Raw genomic sequence first — 27,598 nt, forward strand, 5'->3', positions numbered from 1 at the left:
ATTTTCCAGGCAAGAGTACTGGAGATAAAGACAGTAAATAAAGCGCCCCCCTCCCCCCCTCCAAAAGGGGGGGGGGAATCAACAAAATCACGAGCTGGTTAAAAAAAATAATAAGCAAAATTGATAAAACTTGAGTTAGATAAAGAAAAATAGAGAAAAGACTCCTGGAGAATTCTACAAAGCATTTAAAGAAATAATGCCAATATTTCTCAAACTCCTCCCAAAAACTGAGAAGAAATACTTTGAGCAAATTCCAGGAGATAGTGAAGGAGAGAGGAGGCTAGTGTGCTGCAGTCTATGCGGTCGCAAAGAGTTGGACAGGACTTAGCCACTGAACAACAGTTCACTTCTCTTCTGTTTTCAAAGGCCGATACTGCCCATCAAATTTTATTTCTTAGTCCAACACTTCACAAATCAGCTCTCTGACCCCAGGGTCTGGGCTGTAAGCAAGAGCAAACATTCTACTTAAATAAAAAAAAAGAAGAAGAAGAAGAAAGGAAAATAGTCCCTTTCAAACTGACTTTCTAAAGAAAGCACTTTTATTTCTAACCCATAATCGATACTTCAGATTTTACATGAAAGTCAAGCTTTAAATCGTTTATTAGCTCAGTAATGTAACCTTTGTTCCATCAAACCTTAACAATAACGACAAAAATACTTCAAGGAAAATTTACCCTTCTTGTTACCGTTTTACAATGAGGCTCAGAGATTATTTTCCAAGATACAATCATACATACGGTGATATTCAATAAAATTGTTACATAGACACACAAAATCTTGAATCTAGTTTCTCCCTCTGCCTAGTATCACCACACACCATGAATGAAAAACATCCCGAGTTCTCATTACTTGCCTCCTGCAGAGTGGCCTCACCACCTCCCCTTCTCCTCCCTCCTCGAACCACACAGAAATCAGTTAAGTAGCACAGAATAACATCAGCCCCCTTCCCAGCAGCAGCAATTCCTCCTCGTTTCACGTTTAGGATTCCTCCGCCTTCAACCTCCCCAATCGCGTTGCAGATTCCCGGCACCCCTTCCCTTCGGCCTCCCAGACTAGTTTTGAGTCTCACAAGTTCAGGTCCCACAATTTCTCTACACTGAGGAACCCCTAAACCAAACTCACGGCCGAACAAAGGCCAAAACGGCGACCCAGGAAGCCTGCGCACGCCTTGGGCAGTGACACTCCCAGAAGTCTCCACGGTGCGACCAGGCGCAGGCTAAGACCAATTTCAAACGGTCCATTCACCGCTCGCTTTTCCTACTCCCTAACTACATTTCCCAGAAGGCTCGGCTGTGCTATTTCTCCCCGCTTGGGATCTAGTTTTTTTCTTCCAGAGTCTGTTCAACTCCCGGGGATAGTAGGAAAATCCATTTTTAAACGTTTCACAGTGGGCTTTCTTGGGAGTCACGGCCCGAGGCTGAGCCAGGCTCTGTGAGGCCTCCGGTGGGCGGTTTGATGAGGGGGATGCAACCCTTTAGGCGGGGCCGCAGCTGATCTCTGATAGAAATCCGGTTGACCGGTAGCCATCTTGTCAGCCACAGGCATGTCTCTGACTACACTTCCCAGAGGACTCCTCGGCAAGAACGTGATTCTCGCGTGAGTTCAGCCTCAAAGTCACGCGCTGGCGGGACCCTCAGGTCTGCACCAGCTAGTGTTATCTTGTTGTGGAAGGTTCAGCTTCTTAGGAAGCTTGGGAGACCTGAAGTGGGGAATCAGAGAAGAGGGCGGGGCCGGAGCTTAGGCCTTGTACCGCTCGCTGAAGAGGTGAGTTGGAAATTGTGTGATTGTGTTTGCGTTGGTGTAAGTGATGAATGACCACGTGATTGTGTCTGGCTCTTCCGGTAGTGAGCGTGTGTGAGGTTCCAGTGATAACCGTTTGCTTAACTGTCTGAGAACCTGTGACTGTGCCGATGTGACGGGATGCGTCCTGGTCATGTGCGTGTAATCACTTGCGTCATTGTATGTGGGGATGTGAGTAGCTTTTGACTCGGTGAATGTGATAGCGTTTGTCCCCTTAGAGGGGTGTGATTGTGCGACTATGGGCTGCAGAGTACACGTGGGGGTACCTGTGGATACTGTGTGATTTTATCTGTGATGAGTGTGATTGTGACTGTACGGCTATTTGCAGGTGTGCAGTGCTCGTGACAGTGCCGGTGTGACTGTCTTCTTGCAAAAAGTGTGATTGTGCTATGTGACCCTGGGTATGCGGCCCTGTGTTTGGGTTGTGGGTTATCTTTAGCTGTATGACACCCTGATGGTTTAAATTTGTGTGATTATGTTTGTGTGACTGGAAAACTGTATGAAATTTTTTCACTTATGTATATATATCTCTTTAAGCTTTATACAGTAGTTTTCCCCTATTTTTAAACTTTATATGAATGCCCCATACTGTCTTTTATCTCTTACTTTATTTGTACAACTGTGTTTTTGAGAATTACCCATATTATATTTTAATAGTAGTTCATTTGTTTTCTTTGCGATATTCCATCCATTAAACTGCTATTATTCATCCCTTCTAGTAATGATGGACATTTGTGTTATTTCTAGTTTTTTTACTTTATAGACTGTGCTGCCATGAACATTCTTTTACATAGGTTACCATGCATGAGTTTACCCACCAGTGGAGTTCTAGGAGTGTTATCATGTATCTTCCACTTTCCCAGTAGTGCCAAGATATTTACCAAAGTGAGTGGCATGTTTATACTTTACATCAGTGTTTCAAACATCTCATTGCTCCATGTCCCTACCAAAACATGGTTCTGATAGTTTTTTTTTTTTTTTTTAACATTTTTATGATATATAGTGGAGAAGGAAATGGCAACCCACTCCAGTGTTCTTGCCTGGAGAATCCCAGGGACGGGGGAGCCTGGTGGGCTGCCGTCTGTGGGGTCACACAGAGTCGGACACAACTGAAGTGACTTAGTAGTAGTAGTATGATATATAGAATATATACAATAAGTGCACAGATCTTAAGTATATGGCCATAAAACAGTTTCCTAGATCATCGTAAAGAATTTTGCCAGCATCCCAGAAGATTCCCTCATGCCCTTCCCAGATATTCCTCTCCCAACATCAGTATTCAGAATTCTATAACCATTAATTAATTTGATCCATTCATGAGTTTCATATTTAAATGGATTTATATACCATGTATTCCTTTGTGTCTGGTTTCTTTTGTTCCACATTATCTCTATGAAGCTCATCTATGTTGTTGAGTGTAATTGTACTTAGTTCTCATTACATTTGGGGGTATGTTACAATTTATTGAATCCACTGTTCAGTTCAGTTACTCAGTCATGTCTGACTCTTTGTGACCCCGTGGACTGCAGGACGCCAGGCTTCCCTGTCCATCACCAACTCCCAGAGCCTGCTCAAACTCATGTCCATCGAGTTGGTGATGCCATCCATCCACTGTCGTCCTCTTCTTCTCCTGCCTTCAATCTTTCCCAGAAGCAGGGTCTTTTCCAGTGAATCAGTTTTTCACATCAGATGGCCAAATTATTGGAGCTTCAGCTTCAGCATCAGTCCCTCCAGTGCATATTCAGGATTGATTTCCTTTAGGATTGACTGGTTTGATCTCCTTGCAGTCCAAGGGATTCTCAAGAGTCTTCTTCAGGGAATTCCCTGGTGGTCCAGTGGCTAAGACTCTGTGCTCCCGATACAGGGGGGCTGGGTTCGATCCCTGGTCAGGGAACTGGTTCCCATGTGCCACAACTAAGACTCTATGCAGCCAAATAAATAAAAATAAATATTAAAAAAAAAAAAAAAAAAAGAGTCTTCTTCAGCACCACAGTTCAAAAGCATCAATTCTTCAGCACTCAGCTTTCTTTATGGTCCAACTGTCATATCCATACATGACTACTGGAAACATCATAGCTTTGATTAGATGGACCTTTGTCAGCAAAGTGATGTATCTGCTTTTTAAAATGCTGTCTAGGTTTGTCATAGCTTTTCTTCCAAGGAGCAAAAGTCTTTTAATTTCATGGCTGCAGTCACCATCTGCAGTGATTTGGAGCCAAAGAAAAGAAAGTCTGTCACTGTTTCCGTTGTTTCCCCATCTATTTGCCATGAAGTGATGGGACCAGATGCCATGATCTTAGTATTTTGAATGTTGAGTTTTAAGCCAGCGTTTTCACTCTCCTCTTTAGTTCCTCTTCGCTTTCTGCCATAAGGGTGGTGTCATCTGCATATATGAGGTTATTGATATTTCTTCCAGCAGTCTTGATTCTAGCTTGTGCTTCATCCAGCCTGGCATTTTGCATGATGTACTCTGCATATATAAGTTAAATAAGCAGGGTGACAATATACAGCCTTGATGAACCCCTTTCCCAATTTGGAACCAGTCCGTTGTTCCATGTCTGGTTCTGTTCCTTCTTGACCTGCATACAGATTTCTCAGGAGGCAGGTAAAGTGGTCTGGTATTCCCATCTCTTGAAGAATTTTCCACAGTTTGTTGTTATCTACACAGTGAACGACTTTGGTATAGTCAATAAAGCAGAGGTAGATGTTTTTCTGGAACTCTCTTGCTTATTATTGTGATCCAGTGGATGTTGGCAATTTGATCTCTGGTTCCTCTGCCTTTTCTAAATCCAGCTTGAACATCTGGAAGTTCTCAATTTATGTCCTGTTGAAGCCTCTCGGAGAATTTTGAGCATTAATATGCTAGCGTGTGAGATGAGTGCAATTGTGCGGTAGTTTGAACATTCTTTGGCATTGCCTTTCTTTGGGATTGGAATGAAAACTGACCTTTTCTAGTCCTGGGGCCACTGCTGAGTTTTCCAAATTTGCTGGCCTGTTGAGTTCACAGCATCATCTTTTAGGATTTGAAATAGCTCAGCTGGAATTTCTTCACTTCCACTAGCTTTGTTCGTAGTGATGCTTCCTAAGGCCCATTTGACTTCACATTCCAGGATGTCTGGCTCTAGGTGAGTGAACACACCATCAAGGTTATCTGGGTTGTTAAGATCTTTTTTGTATGGTTCTACTGTGTATTCTTGCCACCTCTTCTTAATATCTTGTACTTCTGTTAGGTCCGTACTTTTTGTGTCCTTTATTGTACCATCTTTGCATGAAATGTCCCCTTGGCATCTCTAATTTTCTGGAAGAGATCTCTAATCTTTCCCATTCTATTGTTTTTCTCTGTTTCTTTGCATTGATCACTGAGGAAGCAGATAAGTTCCTGCTATTCTTTGGAACTCTGCATTTAGATGGGTATATTTTTTCTTTTCTCCTTTGCCTTTAGCTTCTCTTCTTTTCTCAGCTATTTGTAAGGCCTCCTCAAACAGCCATTTTGCCTTTTTGCATTACTTTTTTTGGGGGATGGTTGATCACTGCCTCCTGTATGATGTCATGAACCTCCGTCCATAGTTCTTCAAGCAGTCTAGCAGATCTAATCCTTTGAATCTATTTGTCACTTCCACTGTGTAATTGTAAGGGATTTGATTTAGGTCATACCTGAATGGTCTAGTGGTTTTCCCTAATTTCAATTTAAGTCTGAATTTTGCAATAAGGAGTTCATGATCTGAGCCACAGTCAGCCCCTGGTCTTGTTTTTGCTTACTGTATAGAACTTCTCCATTTTTGGCCGCAAAGAATATAATCTGTCTGATTTCGGTGTTGACCATCTGGTGATGTCCATGTGTAGAGTCTTCTCTTACGTTGTTGGAAGAGGGTGTTTGCTATGACCAGTGTGTTCTCTTGGCAAAACTCTTAGCCTTTGCCCTGCTTCATTCTGTACTCCAAGGCCAAACTTGCCTGTACTCCTGGTATTTTTTGACTTCCTATTTTCATCCCTGATTACACTGTTCAGGGACATTTAATAGTTTCCAGTTTGTGGCTATTACAAATTGTGTTGCTGCTATGAACATTCTACTGTGGTTTTGATGAACACATAAATGCTCTTCTTAGGGCTTCCCTGTTGGCCCAGTGGTAAAGAATTTGCCTGCAATGCAGGAGATGCAGGTTCAATCCCTGAGTGGAAAGATCCTGAGTGGAGAAGGAAATGGCAACCTACTCCAATATTCTTGCCTTGGCAAATCCCATGGACAGAGGGACCTAGAGGGCTACAGTCCATGGAGTCACAAAGAGTCAGACATGACTGAATAACTAAAGAACAACCAGGAGGATCCCACATGCCAGAGAGCAGCGAAGCCACAACTATAGAGCCTGTGCTCAAGACCCTGGCAGCCCCAAGTGCTGAGCCCATGCACTGCAACTACTGAAGCCCAAGCAGCCTAGAGCTGTGCTCAGCAGCAAGGAAAGCCATTGCAGTAAGACCGTGCACTGCAACTAGACTGTAGCTCCCACTTGCTGCAACTAGAGAAAAGCCCGCGTAGAAGCAAAGATCCAGCACAAACTAAGCTAACTAGATAATCATTAAAATAAATAAATGCTTGTCTCTTGAGTAAACATTTAGGAGTGGAATTGCTAGATCATTGGGTGACCCCATGGACTGGAGCCCTCCAGCCTCCTCTGTGCATGGAATTCTTCAGGCAGGAATAATGCTGTGTTTAGCTATTCCCTTCTCCAGGGGAATCTTCCTGACCCAGGTCTCCCACATTGCAGGCAGATTCTTTACCCTCTGAGCCATCAGGGAAGTCCTAGATCATCGGGCAGGCATATGTTTAATTGATACTACCAATATCTTATGTTGTACCAATTTACACTCCATCCAGTAATGTATGAGAGTTTCAGTTGCTCTACATCATGTCTGTTATTTGAAATTATCAATCTTTTAACTATTCTGGTGGATATATAGCAGTTTCATCACAGTTTTTAATTTGGTTTTCCCTGATGTGTTACGCTATTTAGCATCTTTTCCTATTTTTATTAGCCATTCAGATATACAGTTTTTAAAAGTGTCCTCTGGTCCTTTTTTTTTTCATGTTTAAGAAACTTTTTATTTTTACATTGTAAGCATACAGCGAAGGATTCCAATACACTCTTCACTCAAGTTTCCACAGTACAATTAGGAGAACCAGGAGATTTACCCTGATACATGAGTTTTGCTAATTTACAGACTTTATTTAAATTTTGCTAATTGTCTTATCAGTGCCCTGCTCTGTTAAAGAATCCTATCTAAATGCCCAGATTGATTTAGTTGTCTTGTTTTATTAGTATTCCTCCCATCTGACATAGTTCTTTTGTCCTTCTTATCTTTTATGTCCGTGACACTTTTGAAGAGCACTGGCCAGTTATTTTGTTGAATGTCTTTTTTGTTAAATTATTTATTTTAACTGGAGGCTGATTACTTTACAATATTGTAGTGGTTTTCACCAAACATCAACATGAATCAGTCACGGGCACACATGTGTTCCCCATCCAGAACCCTCCTCCCACCTCCCTCCCCATCCCATCCCTCTGGGTCATCCCAGTGCAGCAGCCCTGAGCACCCTGTCTCATGCATCAAACCTGGACCGGTGATCTGCTTCACATATGATAATATACACATTTCAACACTACCCTCTCAAATCATCCCACCCTCACCTTCTCCCATAGAGTCCAAAAGACTGTTCTTTGCATCTGTGTCTCTTTTGCTGTCTCACATATAGGGTCATTGTTACCATCTTTCTAAATTCCATATATATGCGTTAGTATACTGTATTGGTGTTTTTCTTTCTGGCTTACTTCACTCTATATAATAGCCTCCAGTTTCATCCACCTCATTAGAACTGATTCAAATGCATTCTTCTTAATGGCTGAGTAATATTCCATTGTGTATATGTACCACAACTTTCTTATCCATTTGTCTGCCAATGGATATCTAGGTTGCTTCCATGTCCTGGCTATAGTAAATAGTGCTGTGATGAACATTGGGGTACACGTGTCTTTTTCAGTTCTGGTTTCCTCAGTGTGTATGCCCAGCAGTGGGATTGCTAGGTCGTATGGCAGTTCTATTTCCAGGTTTTTAAGGACTCTCCACACTGTTCTCCATAGTGGATGTACTAGTTTGCATTCCCACCAACAATGTAAGAGGATTCCTGTTTCTCCGCACCCTCTCCAGCATTTATTGTGTGTAGACTTTTTGACAGTGGCCATTCTGACTGGTGTGAAATGGTACCTCATTGTGGTTTTGATTTGCATTTCTCTGATAATGAGTCATGTTGAGCATCTTTTCATGCATGTATTTGTTAGCCATCTGTATGTTTCTTTGGAGAAATGTCTGTTTAGTTCTTTGGCCTATTTTTTGAGTGTCTTTAAATTTGAATTTGCCTGCTGTTTCCTCTTGGCTAAATTTAGACTATGCCTTTTTGGCAAAAAGATCACAGAAATAATTTCTTCTTCTCAATGTGTCATATCAGAAGCTATATGATATCTCATTACTAGTAGTGTTAACTTAGGTTACTTGGTTAGAGTGATTTCTCCCTGGTTTCTCCTTTGTAAAATTACTGTTTTTCCCCTTTTAATTAGTAAGTATCAGATGGTTTTTTTTTTTAAATATTTATTTATTTGTTTGATTGTGCCAGGTCTTAGTTGTGGTATGTGGGATCTAGTTCTCTGACCAGGGATCAAACCTAGGCCCCCTGCATTGGGCAGATAGTCTTAGCCACTAGACCATCAGAGAAGTCCCTCAAATGGTTTTTCTTTTTGATCCCTGGGTCAGGAAGATCCTGTGGAGAAGGGAATGGCAACTGACTCCAGTATTCTTGCCTGGAGAATTCCATGGACAGAGGAGCCTGGTGGGCTATAGTCCATGAGATCACAGAGAGTCAGACATGACTTAGGACTAAACAAAAATAACAAATTATCTTTTTAATGTCAATGGCATCTGTAAAGATATTCCCTTTTCATTACTGATTTTGTTCATTTGTATTATCCCTCTCTTTTTCATCAGGCTGTTGGTAATAGGTCTTTTATTCCTCTTAAGTACTGTCAAGAATTATTCTCCTTTCTCTTTGGTTTTCAACAGTTTGACTCTAACAATTTGCTTGGTTGTGGTTTTGCTTTTGTGTGTTTGTTTTGTTTACCTTCTTGTATATTAGTCTTCTGTTTGCTGAACTTCTTGAAACTCTTGTTAGGATTTTTAATTAATTTACTCAAATATTAATTCCTGTCCAGTCTGTTTTCTCCTCTGAAACTCCACTTACATGTGTGGTGATCTTTTAACTGTTCCATATATCTTTTACACTCATTGCTGTTTTTTTTTTTTTTTCTCTTGTACTTCACGTGAATATTTTTTGTTGGCTTGTCTGAGTTCAGTAATCCTGGTTTCTCAAAACCATGCAGTAACTTATTTATTTCTTAATTGGCTGAAATAGATAGTCTATTTGATTCCTTTTTATGGATTTCAGTTGTGTTTAGTTTCTTCAACTTATCATCCGTCCATTTGCCTGTCTTTTCCTTGGTTGTCTTCAACATTTTAGTTGTAGCTATTAATATTTTAAATGGTTTGCCTATTCCAGTATCTAAATTGTCTTTGATTCTGCTTGTTTTCTGTTTTATCTCCTTGCATGTCTGGTAATCTTTAATTGTATGAGAGATATTGTGTCTAAAACAATCATGGGGGCCAAAGCCAGTCACTAACTACTTCTGCTTTCTTATTGTATAAGAAAAATTAAACTGCTTTTCAGGTCCCTATTACTAACAGACAAGTACAATTCCTAGCATACAGGAAATTTTCAGGATAATGCTGGAAATAATTTAAAACATTACATTTTTGATTAAAAGATAGCTTTATTATTTAGATGAGTGCAAAATTCTCACAAATTTTAAGCTACTTATTAGAGTGCGAGACTCTTCTCTATAGTGTTATCTTTTGACAGTGCTTTTTCCCTCTGTGTGGTTGTGTTGCAAGCATACTGTGGTCTTGGCTACAGAGATCATTGGCTTTAAAAGAGAGGAGCAGATCCTCCAGATGGAAGAATTCAGGCTGGGAGGTTACCATCTAGGGGAAAAGATGAAGAGTGTTGGGAATGTGACAAGCATTATATGAAGCTATTGAGATGAGAAGTTTCCTGCCCATTCTGCTTGACAGGTACAACACCTGAGGAAGTCCCTTTATAATCAGGGAAAGGCCAGGAGGACAGACTAGAAAAGGGGACTTAAAGTGAGGAGTATAGGAGAAGGAATTCTTTTCAAATCTTTCTGGATAACTGTTGATTCTTTAGTGTCTAGCACAGTACCTGGTACATAATAGGCTGTACAGTTGAGAAAAATACTAAGAACTTAGTAAATAATAATACTTAGGTTAAAGGAATGCTTTCAGGTTTTAAGGAAGAGGCATTTATGGATTACTTTGGTTTTCATGTCTGGAATTTGTTTACCTGTGGGGGAATGCCGTGAGTAACTAGGGGTAGTGGTAAAAGTAGCTATTAAATAATTGATACTGTGATACCATGAAATTATTTCCTGAGTGGTCAGTTTTACATGAAATTATTGACAATTGATAATCCAGGAGCTTGATGCATAGTGGAATGCTCACTGCCCTGTATACTTTTATAATGTTCAGTTTATTACATTCTTAGAACCTATAAACAGACACAAATTTTCTTAAGCATTTAGACATCGGTCACAAATGCAGTTCGGAGAAGGCAATGGCACCCCACTCCAGTACTCTTGCCTGGAAAGTCCCATGGATGGAGGAGCCTGGTGGGCTGCAGTCCATGGGGTTGCGAAGAGTCAAACACGACTGAGCAACTTCGCTTTCACTTTTCACTTTGATGCATTGGAGAAGGAAATGGCAACCCACTCCAGTGTTCTTGCCTGGAGAATCCCAGGGATGGGGGAGCCTGGTGGGCTGCCATCTATGGGGTCGCACAGAGTTGGACATGACTGAAGCGACTTAGCAGCAGCAGCAGCACAAATTCAGTTATCTCCCTAAACAGTTTAGGCTTCTATTAGTAAAGGAAATAGACAGAATATACAGTTTTCACAAATTTTATTACTATACTTATAGTCAAAAGCTATTGTAAAGCAACAGTGATATGGATTTAGTCCATTTCTATGTTATTTCTGTGATTTTACTTCCTTTCTGTTGTTATGCTGATTTTAATATCTTCCCCAAATTACTATAAATTCTGTAAAATTACTTTGTTTGCTTTTTTTGGATTACAGTTTTCTTAAGTCAAGATTCATTAACCCCAAAAGATTTCTCAAACTAGACAAGATGAGAGGATCTGGTTTATCAATCAAATGTTTCTTGGTCAGGACTTGGGACCTGATTGTACAATCCAAGATCACTGAAAATCGGTTTGACCAATGTATATCCAAATTAAAATGCATATGACCAGCTTTTAGGAATTAATCATTCAGAATTCATATACAGGTAAAATGATATATTAATATGTACAAGGATATTTACTATAGCATTGTTTGTTATAGTGAAAGATAGGAAAGGACCCAAATGATAATTGGCAGCAAATTGGTTGAATAAATTAAAGTGTATCCATTTAATAGAATCCAATGTAAGCTAAGAGAATTAATTATGTATCTTTGAATGTACTAGTTGGGATCTGGTCCAAGATACTTTTAAGTAAAAATAGCAATGTGTTTAACAGTGTATGGGCTTTCCTGTTGGCTCAATGGTAAAGAATCCTCCTGCCAATGCAAGAGACTCAGATTCAATCCCTGGGTCAAGAAGATCCCTTAGAGAAGGAAATGGCAACCCACTCTAATATTCCCTGGGAAATCCCATTGGCAGAGGAGGCTGGAGGGGTACAGTCCATGTGCACACAAAAGAGTCAGATATGACTTAGTGACTAAACAACAGCAACATAACAGTGTATACAATATGCTGCAATTTGTAATTTTTAAAAAGTATATCTTTGTGTGTATATGAGTATATATACAGGGCTTCCCTGCTGGCTCACCTGGTAAAGAATCTGCTTGAGTATACATACAAGCTATATTCTCTAAGCTATATCAAGTGGTCCAAATCTGTCCTGTTGTAGTCAAAGCCTGAGGTTTCTGGAGTAGGGGTAATTAGAGATTTGCCCATTCTTTTCACAAATCCCTCCAGTGTTTGTGTGAAGTAAGCAGAGGGGAAATGATCATACTGGGAGCTGTGAGGCAAGTGGCATCTTGTATAACTTCTTTCTGTCTTCTCCAGCTCTGCTTCTTTCCAAAAAAGGAGCCCAGAGAAGAACTGGTCCTTTTCTGCAAATATCAAAGCCATGGCTCAGGTGAGATGCTGTTTCTTTCTGCTCAGATAGAGTCATTTTTACGCCTAGTACATGTAAATATTTGCTTTCCTTATCACGATGCTTTTTGGTGTTTTAAAACAACAGCAGCCTTCAGACAGTTCCGTTATACACAGTGTCAAAGTTCTCTTACTCTTGCTCTAAAGAAAAGGTCTCTAATAAGCCAATTCAAAAATTGCTCTCTTGGTGGGGATATTTATAGAAACATGTAAGTGGTTAGATAATCATTAAAAAAAAAGGAAAGAATATCTGGTTAAAGATCTTTTATACTCTTAGATACAGGTAACTGTTCAAGGGCTAAAGAGTTAGATACCAAGTTTCTCTGAAGAAGTCTTAATCAAATTAAAATCCATTAGAAAATTGCTTACGGATTTCAGCATAAATCCTGATTTGTTCCCACATACTGTGAATTGCATAATGTAAAAACAATCTGACGGAGACTAGGTTTGGAAAAAATTTTTTTGCACTGGTTAATATGGTCCCCCTTCAGGAACCTGACCCTTATTTCCTCCTAAAACAACCCAGTGCCCTCCACAGTTCCTTCTTTTAAATAACGTTTACAATCTCAGTTAATAAGTCTTTCACCATCTTCTGTCAGATTTGTGTCAGAAATCTTGGCAGAACAGAAATGTGTTTTCCATTAGTTAATGAATCTAATTTTCTTTGACAGTGATTGATGGGATGGAGGTGAGTAGGATAATTAGGCACCTCATAGGGAAAACTCCTATCATTTCCACAGACCTAGATTTTCCAGGAAGAAAATTTACGGGATGGTTTTGTTTGATGTCATTCTTAATACACAGAAAGGTCTCTTAATGTATGAGCCCTTCAGGTTTGGGGGTATGACTGGTGGTTATAAAAGTCTTATGTAAAACTCTGACACCCCGAGAGATCATCCGTGATAAATAGACTTCAGTAATGCCATTGTGTGAAGCTAGATCATGCTCTGTCAATTTCCTGTAGCTTAGGAACAACGGGTATTTACATCGAGCAATGGGCAGTTTTAGGTAAAATTGGACTAACGTTGGGAAGGTCTTTAAAGATCACTTTTACAGCCTCAATGTCCGAAAGCAAAGGAGAAGTCATTTATTTCCATATTACAAAACATTCAGTGAAAAAAAAATGCTTATAAAAAGAATTTGTTTAACAAGAAATAACTCTTATTATATAGTTTATAATAGTGTGACATTGGAATGGATCAGTCTTGGATTATATGCAAATTTAATTTTCTAAGATAAAATATTTTTTAAAGTTATTTTGTACATGTTCACGAATAAAGTAGGGCTTTTTCATTCTGGCCCCTCTACCAGTTCCATTCCCAAAGCTGCCTTCAATTCTTGAATATTGATTATCAGTTTTACTCATTATCTTTTGACTTACTGCAGAATGGAAAGGACATTATACTCATATATTGCACCCTTCATTTCCTCTGATCCTGTTATTATATCACAATTTTTGGTTAAATTGATAGTGTACACATTGTCACAACTGCAAGTATCCCTCACTGCTGAGCCAGATCATGGCTTTATTCTGTTACAGCCTTTCATTTTTCCTGGGGTTAATTGCTTTTTCCCCTCATTTGCTTAGTTGTCCATGTATTTATATCCAAAATCTCCAAATCACTGCCACATGCAAGTCAGTATGTTTTCCGTCTGATCAAATACATCAGTTCCTTTGAACATGGAAACTTCCATCCCTGTTCCCTTTTTCACCCTGCTCCCATTTTGTCTGTTGCTCTCTAGGCTGTTTCTCAAAGACTTCCCCTTTTTTCCCTGGGATTTTCCTTCTCTGTTTTCCTGTGCTAATTTACATATTTATTGAATCTCATGTCTTCCTCTTCTCTGGTTTACTCTCTGATTTTGGTGGAGCACAACCTCTGATAGTTTCCTGAGAAATTGTGCTTGAGTCTTTTCATGTCTGGAAGTTTCTTTTTTCAGTTGTTACAACAGAATGACGATTTGGTTATGGAATTCTAGGTCAGAATTTCTTTTCTTTTGGGTGGAGGGGCGTGCCATGGCAGCCTGTGAGATTTGGTGCCCCAACCGAGGATAGAACTTCTGCTTCCTGGTTCTGGGGGGCGTTGGGAGCATGGAGTCTTAACCATTGGACTGCCAGGGAAGTCCCCAGAATTTCTTCATCAGCATGTTGAAGAATTGTTCTTACCATTTCTTATTTTTAGTGGTTTTCTTAAGAACCCCATTGCCTCTGTGATTCTTGATGGCTTTTATCCAGCCTGCTCTCCTCTGGATGCTTTTAATGTCTTCTCTTTTCCCTTATTCTGAAATTATACTCTTAGCTGTTTTGGAAAAGAAACTCACATGTATTCATAACATAGCATTTGCAAAGTGTTTGTATATACTACTTCATTGAATTGGGAAGCTCACCTTGGCTGGATTTTATACCTCCCCAGACTTAGCTGGATAACAGAAGTGCCCAACTATCCACAGGTAGTTTTGCCTGGAGGAAACAGAATGACTTGGAAGCATAGTGATTCAGTCCTGTTTATGTGCTTACAGTCCTCCAGAGGCATCCCACTCAGTTCCACTCTGTGTGCTTGCTATTTTCAATTCTTCCTTTTTTCTTCTCTCTTTCCTTCACAAAAACACATGTTTTTATTAATCAAACCTAATTTTTAAAAATTTAACATGGTTGTTGTTCCAGGAGTCAGTGATGTTCAGTGATGTGTCCATAGACTTCTCTCAGGAGGAGTGGGAATTCCTGAATGATGATCAGAGAGATTTATACAGAGATGTGATGTTGGAGAATTACAGCAACCTGGTTTCAATGGGTAAGGACATCCATAATAATTTAGATTCTGCCCTGAGAAAGTCTACTTCCTCTGGTGTTATACTCACCTACTTTTCAAGTAACCATTTGCATTTCTATCTACATCCTTTTCCCAGAGGAATATTTTTAATCTTGTAGAGCTAGAAAGAGGAAGCTGCACTGAGTTGTGAGGAAAGTTTCAAGTGCTCTATTATGTTTCATAAATCTGATGTATCTTCCTTTGACTCTTTCTTAGTAATGAAAGGACTGGATTTGAATTCTGGGACATTCTCAACATAAACCTCTCCTTACTTCTTTTATAAGCAGGACATTCTATTTCTAAACCAGATGTGATCTCCTTCTTGGAGCAAGGGAAGGAGCCCTGGTTGGTTGACAGAGAACTAACAAGAGACCAGTGGCCAGGTAAGTGAGGCATGACAGGTGATGACCCAATCAGTCATTGGAGAGATTGCACCTTTGAAATGCAGTCTGGGAAGCTTCCCTTAAAAACTTTAGGCCTGTTGTGCAAAAAGTAAGCCTTTTCAGCATGACCTTTCAAAGGACCTTACCTTTTCCCCTTACTTAACACACTCCGCCTCCTCGTCTCCTCTTATGCTTCTGTCCCTATTCTAATGAGCCGATGCCCTCCTCCACCTTCTCTAATAATATTTCTTTCTATGCATAATTTGAATCTACTTCCTTATCAGCTTCTCATCCTCTTTTGTACTTAGTCTTCAAAGAGCATCACTGTCTCCTCAAATACTATTTTTTTCTACATTATTAAAGACTCACTTCCTCTAGAGCTTATAAGATACAGTAGATACATTCATTGGTTCATTCATACTTTTAATGAACATTTGCTGATTTTCTAATGTGTGTGAAGTACTCTGCTAGGTACAGAAAGATTAAAAAACGAGTTAAGTGGGAATTCCCTGGCAATCCAGTGGTTAGGACTCTGCACTTCCACTGTAGGGGGCACAGGAACTAAGTCAGGGAACTAAGATCCCTCAAGCCGCTGGCACAGCCAGAAAAAAAAAATAAAGAATAAGCAGTTTCAGAGTTTATAGCTTACTGTTTATAACTCGTAAAATGTAGAAGCATGAGAGAGGTTAAAATAGGGAGCTCAGCAGAAAGCGGGGGCTAAAGAGGTAGAAGAGGAGTTGATCCACATAGCTGTCATAAGAGGGAGATTTGAGCATACATGTCATTGAGTTTAGAGTGCTTAAAAAAGAATCTGTGCTTCCATTGAGATCTTAGAGCTAACAAAGATAAAGAAAAAAAGAAAGAAAAAAAAAACAAGACAGCATATTCCTTCATTCAGTATATGTTTTGTGTGATTTTTAAGAAATTTTTCCAGTCAGAATGGCTGCAATCCAAAAGTCTACAAGCAATAAATGCTGGAGAGGGTGTGGAGAAAAGGGAACCCTCTTACGCTGCTGGTGGGAATGCAAACTAGTACAGCCACTATGGAGAACAGTGTGGAGATTCCTTAAAAAACTGGAAATAGAACTGCCTTATGACCCAGCAATCCCACTGCTGGGCATACACACTGAGGAAACCAGAAGGGAAAGAGACACGTGTACCCCAATGTTCATCGCAGCACTGTTTATAATAGCCAGGACATGGAGGCAACCTAGATGTCCATCAGCAGATGAATGGATAAGAAAGTTGTGGTACATATACACAATGGAGTATTACTCAGCCATTAAAAAGAATACATTTGAATCAGTTCTAATGAGATGGATGAAACTGGAACCTATTATACAGAGTGAAGTAAGCCAGAAAGAAAAACACCAATACAGTATACTAACGCATATATATGGAATTTAGAAAGATGGTAACAATAACCCTGTGTACGAGACAGCAAAAGAGACACTGATATATAGATCAGTCTTGTGGACTCTGTGGGAGAGGGAGAGGGTGGGGAGATTTGGGAGAATGGCATTGAAACATGTGTAATATCATGTATGAAATGAGTCGCCAGTCCAGGTTCGATGCAGGATACTGGATGCTTGGGGCTGGTGCACTGGGACGACCCAGAGGGAGGGTATGGGGAGGGAGGAGGGAGGAGGGTTCAGGATGGGGAACACAGGTATACCTGTGGCGGATTCATTTCGATATTTGGGAAAACTAATACAATATTGTAAAGTCTAAAAAAAAAAAAAAGTTAAAATAAAAATTAAAAAAAAATTTTTATTTTACATTGAAGCATAGTTGATTAACAATGTTGTGTTAGTTTCATGTGTACAGCAAAGTGATTCTGTTATACATATATGTGTATCTATCTTTTTCAAATTCTTTTTCCATTTAGGTTATTACAGAATATTGAGCAGAGTTCCCTGTGCTGTATAGTAGGTCCTTGTTGGTTATCTGTTTTAAATATAGCAGGGTATACATGTCAATCCCAAACTCCCAGTCCATCGCCCCTTCCTATCCTTCCCCCCTGGTAATCATAAGTCATTCTCTAAGCCTGTGAGTCTGTTTCTGTTTTGTATATAAGTTCATTTGTATCATTTTTTTTTTTTTTTAGATTCCACATATAAGCAATATTATAGGAAATTTTGTATTTCTCTGTCTGACTTACTTCACTTGGTATGATAATCCTCAGGTCCAGCCATGATACTACAAATAGCATTATTTTGTTCTCTTTAATGGCTGAGTAATATTCCATTGTATGTATGTATCATATCTTTATCCATTTATCTGTTGATAGATCAGTATATGTATATTGAATACCTATTGCATGCCCAGCACTACTCTCAACACTTGAAATTAGAGCAGTGAGTAGAATATGCAGAATGTCTATTCCCAGAGTTTACCCTCAGCTGCAGGGAGAGATACACAAATAAATGAATATATAATGGTAAGTGCTGAAAAGAGTAAGTGGAGAAGTGGAGATGCTATTTTATGTGAGAGGGTACAAGAAACTTTCCAATAAGCTGATATTGGGACAGAGACCTGAAGAAGTATAGCTGTAAATCATTGTATGTGATTACTAGGAAGAACATTCCAGAGGAAGCCAAACATTGAAGGGCCTCAGGCAGGTATGCATTGGCTGTGTGTGGGGAGCAGCCAGGAGGCCGGTGCTTCTTCTACCCCAGTTGTTATTCAAGTATTTTCAAATGCAAGATCTCTTGTCACTTCACCCGTACATAACCTCAGTATGTAATTCTAAAAAACATGGACGTTGTCTCCCTTACATAACTTGACTGCTTTATCATCCCCAATAACTTTTACACTGATTTCTTGGTACATTGGATTGTTTCAGTGTCATTTTACTGAGTACTAGTGAGAAGGGACATTTTCACCTTCATGGTGCTACTGTCTTTAACATGTTCACTACTATATTTTACACTTTTTATCTATTACTTCTCTAATTCTCCTCAGTCAATTTTTATGGACTTTATAAAATAAAAACATTATATACCCATTTCCATGGGGTGTTTTGTACTTCATAAATTTTAATTTGGATTGGCATCTTTTAAACAAATATTTATTTATTTATTTATTTATTTGGCTGCATCCAGTCTTAATTGCTGCACTCAGAATCTTGTTGCATCCTGTGGAATCTTCCATTATAGCACACCAGCTCAGTAGTTCTGGCATGTGGGCTTAGTTGCTCTGTGGCATGTGGGATCTTAGCTCCCCAACCAGGGATCAAACCTGACTTCCCATGTACTGCAAGGCGGATGTTTAACCCCTGGACCGTCAGGGAAATCCCTGGATTGGCATCTTTAAGTGTATGCTTTAATGTGTTTGCACTCATCTCTTTTGTGGTTATTACAGTTTCTGATTTTAGAAAATTAACTGACCTCTACAAATTTCATAGATATCTTGTTCTTTTAAAAAAATTATTTTGCTATATTTTAAAATAATTTTAAAATTTATTTTTGGCTATGCTGGGTCTTCATTGCTGCTCGGGCTTTTCTCCAGTTGTGGCTAGCGGGGGCTACCCACTGGTTGCGGTGCTCAGGCCTCTCATTGCAGTGGCTTTTCTTGTAGAGCACAGGCTCCAGGGCTTGCAGGTTTCAGTGGTTGTGGCACACAGGCTTCATTGCTCTGCAGCATTGTGGGCTCTTCCAGGATCAGGGATCAGTCCTGTGTCTCCTGCTTTGGCAGATATTCTTTACCACTGAGCCACTAGGGAAGCCTCTCTGCTGTCTTTTTTTTTTTTTTTTTGCTGAAATGATTTTAATCTATAGATGAAAGACTCTTTAAATGATACTCAGAATACATTACAAACTTGGTTTTAAATTAGATTTGAGTCTAGAACAGGACTCACAATGATTCCAGAACACAATGTGGAAGTGCAACAGTTAGGTAATGACTTCTTAATTGTTCAAGGGGATAAAGATCTTCAAATATGGATGGAAATTAATCTCTTAAGAGTTATTCTCCTTTATAGACTACAATATTATTGTCAGTTTCATATACTTTTACTTTATAAAGAACTCCCACAGGAAGCAGATATATACGGCTACATTTTCTGTTGTGCTTACAATGTCTGCAAAATACGACACATCTAGATCCAGATCCTTATGATCAAGGAGCTTCATAATCGCCTCCTTTATAATTGTGCCCATGGCCATTTGGGTTGTTGCACTTCCCAAATAATTTCAAGTTTTCTTCATTTTTGAGATTTGCTGTGGAGGCGGTGGATCGCGCTGAAGGAGATGAGGCGCGACGCGCCCGCCGGCGAGGGCCCGACCCTGCCCCGTTGATGGCATCCTCACCCCTCGGCCCACCGCCAGCCTGGATGGGCAGAGCCCCCTCTGCTGTTTTTAATAACATCTAAATCCATTTTAAAGTTCTTTTACAATAAACTATAAATTGAGAGTCCCACTCAATCCCCTCTCCCCTGCCCCTAATGGCTTATTTTAGCACCATTTATTCAACAGCTGCTTATGTCATCGTTGTTTTATCTGCCTGTTCGTTGGAAGTTCTGGTTTATGTTAATACTTTGTATTTCAGGGCCTCTTTCTATTTCTTTGCTCCAACTATACACTTGTACCTTCAGAGATAGATATGCCCAGCAGACAGTTTAATATATTTTAATTCTTTTTATTGAAAATTATCTTAAATACAGAAAGGTAACAAACCATAGGTGGACATTCAAACAGTTATAAAATGAATTCACATGGAAACATCACTCAGATTTTAAGAACTTACAACACTGTCAGCACATCTGTCTATGTCCATAGTATCTTTGTGTCCCTTTTTGCTTTTACCAAGTAAGAGAGCCACCACAACAATATAGTTCTGTTTTGAGTTTGAATTTTATATACATAGAATCATACTACATATACTTTTATGTTGTTTTTTATTAACCATTTTGCTGTTAAGATTCATACATACATATTATTTCTTATAGTTGATTTATTCAATTATACCAATATACTACAGTTTATTTTTCAGTTCTACTTTTCATAGGGAGTTAGGTTGTTTCCACTTTTTGACAGTTAAAAATTGCTACTATGAACATTTTCTATGTGATATGAATAGGAGAGAAATGAATGGATCACATGGCATCATATTTTTAGTTGTCCAGTTTTCAACTTTTTTTTAAGTTCTCAGGTTTGGTTTTGTTTTAATACTCTTACTTATTTTTGCCTGTGCTGGGTCTTCATTGCTTTGTGCAGGCTTTCTCCAGTTGTGGTGAGCAAGGGCTACTTTTCATTGTGTTATGTGGGCTTCTCATTGCAGTGGCTTCTAGAAAGCATGGGCTTAAGTAGCTGCAGCTCCTGGGCCCTTGGAGTGCGGGCTCAGTAGTTGTGACGCCTGGGCTTAGCTTTTCTGCAGCATGTGGAATCTTCCCTGACCAGGGATTAACCCATGTCCCCTGCATTGGCAGGTGGATTCCTATCCACTGTGCCACCAGAGAAGTTCTCCACTTTTCTTTAATGCCTATACTAGATTACAATCCACCAGCAGTATATAGGAGCTCCCATTGTTGCATACGCTTCCTAATGTATTGTCAAACTTTGGTTTTTATCAATTGCTGAACATATATAGTGATACTTCAGTGTGGTTTTAGTTTGCATTTCCCTTTTTACTGATGAGCTTGAAGACATTTTCATATCATTATTGGTTTTTTAAAATTCTTCTTTAGCTAATTGCCTGTTCAAGTCATTCTTACCTGTTTTTCTATTGGATTGCCTGTGTTTTTAATGATGTGTAAGAGTTCTTTATATATTTTGCTTATTGAGTATATTCCATGTTCTAAAAATTACTAATGTTTTCTTCCACTCTGAGTTATCTTTTAGTGCTCTTTATGGTTTCTTTTTGTGAACAAAAGTTCTTAATTTTGATCAGATTTATCAGTCTTCTGTTTTGGGCTTCACACTTATTTGGTCTTATGTAGGAAATTCTTCCTTGGCCTATTTCTGAATCTGATTTATAATATATAAACAGAATCACACTATCTGTACTTTTTGTTCCACTTAAGAAAATTTTTATTATTGTGAAGATACTCTTTTATGTTTTCTTCTTGATGTCTGATTGTTTTTCCTTTATAAACTTTTCCTCTAAGGGGCTAAATTTTTACTGTAATACATTCAGGTGTGGTTACCTTTATTTCTCCATATTTTGTTTCTGGTTGTATTTTTAAATCCAAGAATTTATATCTTTTTCTGGTGAGAGGAAATCCTTGGCAGTCATCTCTTTAAACATTTCCTTGCTACCATTTCCTCTTTTCTCTCTTGAGCTCCTATTAAACAGACAATAAAACATCTGGATCACCTCTGATGTTTTAAATTCTTCATCTCTTTTTCTATTTGTGCTGCCTTTAATTCCTTAATTTGATACTACCTACATAAGATAGATAACCAACAAGGACCCACTGTATAGTGCAGGGAATTCTACTCAGTATTATGTGACAACCTATATAAGAAAAGAATCTAAAAAAAAAAAAGAAAAGAATCTAAAAAAGAATGAATAGATGTATACATACATCTATGTATACATTTTGCTGAGTCACTTTGTTGTACACCTGAAATTAACACAACATTGTAAATCAACTATACTCCAATAAAATCAAAATGTAAAAAAATGCAAAGATGAGAGCAAAAAAAAAAATTATTTGTATCAATTTGTATTGATTCATCAATATATTCTTCAGTTATGATGACGTTTTGACTCTTCAACTTATCCACTAAGTTTTTTATTAAAAAAAAATAGTATAGTTATTTATATAGTACATGTACAACAGGATATATATATCACATAATTAACATAAAATTCTAAGATAATAATATGTACATACCTAAATTTGCATATGTAAGATATTGGCTAGGAAGTATGCCTAAGAATATAAAGGAAGTATTCCTAAGAATATAATTGCTGGGTCTTGGCTTACTCTTTTTTTTTTTTTTAGTTCTATTAATTGTCACTTCACTTTGAACACTTTAGGGGAAGAGTTACAGTGAATGGTATTTTTTTTCAGAGCTTATAGTCAGGTTTATTTTTTTTTTAACTTTTTTTTATTTGGAGGATAACTGCTTTACAAATATACAATGGGCAAAGGACTGTCTTTAATAAGTACTGTTGAAAAAACTGGACTACTGTGTTACACCTTACTCAGAAATAACTTAATATGGATTAAAGACTTGAATATGAGACCTGAAGCCATAAAACTTCTAGAAAACAGAGGGAAAGCTCCTTGACATCAGTCTTGTAGTTTTTGGATACGACACCAAAGCCAAGACAACAAAAGCAAAAATAAATAGGATGACATCAAACTAAAAATCTGTATGGAAAAGGAAGCAATAAGCAAAATGAAAAGGCAGCCTACTGAATGAGAGAAAATATTTGCAAATCATGTATCAAACAAGGAGTCAATATCTAAAATATATATATAGAATCCTAACTCAATAGCAAAAAAAGAAAAAAAAAAACATACATTTAAGGAAATGTAGGGCTTCCCTGGTGGTGAAGGTTAAGAATCTGCCTTGCAGTGTAAGCAATACCAGTTAGATCCATGGTCCAGGAAGATCCCACATGCCTCAGGACAACTGAGCCCATGTGCCACAACTGATAAGCCTGCACTCTGGAGACCATGAGCCTGTGTGCTGCAACAGGAGAAGCCACCGCAGTGAGAAGCCCTCACTCCGCAACTAGAGAAAGCTCATAAGCAACAACAAAGAGCCAACACAGCTAAAAATAAGTATAATGAAAAATAAAATGAATAAATAAATAATAAAATAAATAAAAACAAAATGAAAATTTTACAACTGAAAAATACAGTGGCCTAAAATTTTGAAACTTACTGGATAGACTCACCAGGAGAATGGAGATAACAGAGGAAAATTAGTGAACTTGAAGAAAGACCAAAAGAAGTTATGCAATATGAATAACAGAAAAAAAGATCAAAAACTTAAAAAGAATGACTCAAGGGGAATTGCTTGGCAATCCAGTAGTTGGTTGGGATTAGGTGCTCTCATTGCTGAGGGCCGAGGTTCAATCCCTGGTTAGGGAGCTACCATTCCACAAGCAGCACAGTGCTGCCAGAAAAAAAGGAAAAAGAATGACTCAGGGACATGTGGGATAACAACAGAGTTTTCATAGTTATATCATTGAAGTCCCAAAAGGACCATAGAAAATGAAAGAATCGTAAAAATAAGGCATTACTTTTAGGGAAACAATGAGTGGAACAACTGGATTTCTCTTCATAAACCATGGACATCGGCAAAAGTGCAACAGTATTTTGTTGGTAAAGAACTGTCAACCCAGAATTCCATAGCCAGCAGAAACCTTTCAGGAATGAAAGAAAAATTAAGAAAAGGAATGTTGCAGGTGTACAGGGAAACTGGAACTCTGGCCTAGCATCCATGTGGGACTCGGAGATAATGAGGGAGAGTCCGTACCTTGTCTCAAAGGAGTGAGCACTTATTAAGTCTAGGAGACAGCTGTCGTATGAGAACACGGACGTAATGCTGTCTGGTAATCTGGTCCTTCAAGGAAAGCCAGAAATCCAGATTTCTGTATTTAATCGGATAACGTCAACACTGGTAACTCATTTAAAACTTTAGAGAACTGTTGGGGCAATACCAAACACAAACACATGAGTAGGATACAACCTGATTCATTGGGTTATTACTTACATGGAGTTTTCTTTTTCTTTGAACCTCAGAAATTCTACCAAGATACATCTAGTTAAAACTCTTTCCTCCTATATCCTGCTCAGCGTAGAAAGGAACCATCTGATTACTAAGTTTTCTTCAACTCTGGCAATCTGTCTTAACTGTTGTTTTTGCCTCATCACCATATTCTCCTTCTAGAACTCATCTTACATTTAATTTTCTGTATAATTTTCTTACCCCATGACCCTATCATCTTTTTTTTTTCTTTCAGTTACCATTTCTATCCTTTCTCTTCTGAAAATCTTTTTTTCAAGAGTTCATTCTAGTTTTAGTAATGATTGACTTTTCACTGGGGAATTTGAAGATTTGTCTTACTTTAAACCCTCTTCCCTTATTCTCCATACATAGTATATCACAATTTAATTACTCAGTTTGCTTAGTAACTATGTAAATTTTTTGTTGACAAGCTCTGTAGTCACATTTCACTCCTTGTACAACTTTTCTTTTCCATGAAGTTAAACTGTCTTAAGTGAGAACTGGTTACTTTTCTGTTTATCTGTCAGTAATCTCTTTTCAGACACATCAGGTAGCTATGGTTTGTTTTTTAACTGAGACATCCCTCCTCTAATCCTCTGTTCTTCTTCCCCAGGTGTGGTGTAACACAGATTTTAGAGTTTCCCTTTATTGTCATCCAGTGGATTCCCTTAGGATCATCCCATTGATTCCCTTAACTCCTCCCCTTTGAATTCATTTTGATTCTCTTCTGTATTTGCATACCTTGGATTCTTGTCTATACCTAATCTGTTGGATCTCCTGCCTTCCTTTTTCTTGATTTGTTTTTTACTATTTTTTTTTAACATTTATTTTATTTTTTGACTGTAGTAGTTCTTTGTTCCTGTGCACAGGCTTTTTCTGGTTGCTAAGAGTGGGGGCTACTCTTCGTTGCGGTGCAGGGACTTCTCATTGCAGTGGCTTCTCTTGTAGAGCGCAGGTTCTAGTGGACAGGCTTCAGTAATTGCAGCACGTGGGCTCAGTAGTTGCAGTGCACTGGCTTAATTGCTCTGGGACATGTGGGATCTTCCCAAACCAGGGATCTAACCTGTGTCCCTTGCATTGCAAGGCAGTTTCTTAACCACTAGACCACCAGAGAAGCCCTGTTTTCTTACTATTCTGAAGCAAAAAGCAACCAAGGAAAGAATGCAGAAGAAGTAAATAGAAAGTATATTTTCTGAATCCCTGCATGAATAAAAATGTTTTCATTTCACCCTCATAATTTGATCGATAATTTGACTAGAAATATCAATTTAGGTTGAACAAGTGACTTCAACTTTTTGAAGGCATTGCTCCAAGGATTTCTAAAATCTTCTAGTATCTGGTGTTATTGAGAAGTCCAAAACCAATTCAGGTTCTTAATTCTTTTAAGTGGTGTATTTAAATTCTTTGGAAGCTTTTTGCATTTATTATTTATTTGTGATGTTCTAATATTGCATGTTGAGGTTATCATACTGATTTTTTTTTTTTTCATTTGTCTAGACACTCATTCATTCTGGAACTAAAACTCTGTGTAATTTTCTACTATTATTTTGTTGAAGGTTTGTTCCCTATTGTTTTCTCTTTTCCTCTATTTGATAGATCACTTTTTAGGTCCAGTGCTTGCCATCATGTCTGACACATAATACGAACTCATTAAATTTTTTGAATGATTGAACACTCATAATTCAGATCTTAAATTTCTTGTGCTACCCCTATAATTTTTTTTTTAATTGAAGTACAGTTGATTCACAATGTTGTGTTAGTTTCTGGTAAACAGTGAAGTGACTCAGTTATACATATATATACACATATTCTTTTTCATATTCTTGTCATTATGCTTTACTACAGGATATTGAATATAGTCCCCTAGGCTATACCTTGCTGTTTATCTCCTTTATATATAGTAGTTTGTATCTGCTCTTTCCCCCCACCCTCAGTTTCCATCTCTTTTTTTATGTTATACTTTCTGTGAGGTTTTATTAAGTTCTCATCTTTGTATTTTTATAAAATACAAAGAAAGAAATTCTTCTTTCAGTATTTCTTTTCCTAGCATCACTCTCTTATGGGATTGTCATATAATATTATTTTTAGAAGCATAGGTTTTCTGAATTTTGGCATTTTTTTCCCCTTTGTTGTCTCTCCTGAGTTCTTATTTTCTGTTTATTTTAAGCTCTGATGTTCAATATTTTCCTGAAATAGCTAGTGACTCAAGGCCTATTTGGGCTTCCCTGGTGGCTCACTTGCCAATGCAAGAGATGCAGGTTTGATCCCTGGGTCAGGAAGATCCCCTGGAAAAGGAAATGCCAACCCACTCCAGTATTCTTTCCTGGAGAATCCTATGGATAGAAGAGCCTGGTGGGCTACAAATAGTCTACAGGGTCGCATAGAGTCGGACACAACTTAGCAACTAAACAACAACATAATTTGATCAGAGGATCATAGGAGGCCTTTAAGTAGAGATTTGGAAAGTATGACCTTTAAGTAGAGATTTGGAAAGTATGACCTTTAAGTAGAGATTTGAAAAATGAATAATAGTTATCAAGGCCAAGAGTAAAAGAAAATACCTCTAAACATAAGAAAAAGGACCTAGAAAGGTCTAAATAGAGACTAATAGCTAGGGGCACTCGAAGAACTACTAAATAGGGCCAGTGTGAATGAACCTTAGAAACCAAAATGAAACATAGGGTGAGTGAGATTTGGTTGAAAGGCAGGCAGGAGCCAGATCATTCAAAGCTTTGTAAACCATATTCAGGAGTTGGCTTTTATTGTGAGAGCAATGTAACCATCAAAGAATTGTAAGCAGAACAGTGGCAGGATAATGCTATTCTAGTGACATGGATTCAAGATTACAAAATCAGAATTACAAAACTCAAGTTGGGGGAAGTAGGTAAGAGGCTATTTCAAGAAAGAGTTATTTCATATTACATGTTATATTGTATATAAAGGGAAGAGTTTAGGATATACATGGGGCAAAATTAGACAGTATTTGCTAAATAATTACATGAGAGGAAGAAGATGGTGCTAGAATGATCTTCACTTTTTTGACTTGAAATTTTCTCTCTGGATCAATAGTGTGGTCTTCAAAACATTTCACTTGCCAACATCTCCATTTTTGTATGAAAATCCTTCCATAATATTACCTCCTAAATGCTAAATACGTATTTTACACCAAATATTTTTTCATATAGTATTCCTGGTCCTCAAAATGATCATAAGAGTTAGTTATTTCTGTCATATAGACAGACTATTGGGGGCTCAGAAAGATGAACTAATGTGTCCAAGAAAACACAGTGGGTAATTAACTGAGTCTGAGTTCAGAATTCATCTTATACCTCTCTTCTTTCAATAGCAATACACTGCCTCCCATTATATTCTTTTCCCTTATCTTTGAACCTACAAATACCCTTCCTGTCAGTTGGTCGTCACGACTAAGTGCTTGTGCACTTGTTAAGTCCTCTCCTTTTTTTCCCACAGTTCAGAATCACAGAATTCCAAGGCATAGTACTGTCATCAGACCCCCAACATATACCATGTCCAGCTACAAAAATATCTTCCCTATAGTATATATGAACTCATATATACTCAT

At 38.3% G+C, this 27,598-nt stretch overlaps 1 protein-coding gene across 10 annotated transcripts in view; it reads left to right on the forward strand.

Moving 5' to 3' along the window:
* The first annotated feature begins 1,603 nt into the window (after window positions 1-1,603).
* Window positions 1,604-27,598, forward strand: part of ZFP82 (ZFP82 zinc finger protein) — a 61,529-nt gene continuing 35,534 nt past the window's right edge. Inside the window, exons 1-5 of one of the 10 annotated variants that reach the window (XM_061386037.1) lie at window positions 1,604-1,764; window positions 9,793-9,972; window positions 12,046-12,118; window positions 14,798-14,924; window positions 15,227-15,325. In XM_061386037.1, coding sequence (XP_061242021.1) covers window positions 9,941-9,972; window positions 12,046-12,118; window positions 14,798-14,924; window positions 15,227-15,325 — 331 coding nt within the window. In that variant the 5' untranslated portion in view covers window positions 1,604-1,764; window positions 9,793-9,940. Of the gene's footprint in view, window positions 1,765-1,794; window positions 1,972-2,563; window positions 2,686-9,792; window positions 9,973-12,045; window positions 12,119-14,797; window positions 14,925-15,226; window positions 15,326-27,598 lie in introns of those variants that run through there. The other 9 variants (XM_061386027.1, XM_061386029.1, XM_061386028.1 and 6 more) reach the window with 9 other exon arrangements.

Source organism: Bos javanicus, chromosome 18 (genome assembly GCF_032452875.1).
Source record: "Bos javanicus breed banteng chromosome 18, ARS-OSU_banteng_1.0, whole genome shotgun sequence".
NCBI lineage: Eukaryota > Metazoa > Chordata > Mammalia > Artiodactyla > Bovidae > Bos > Bos javanicus.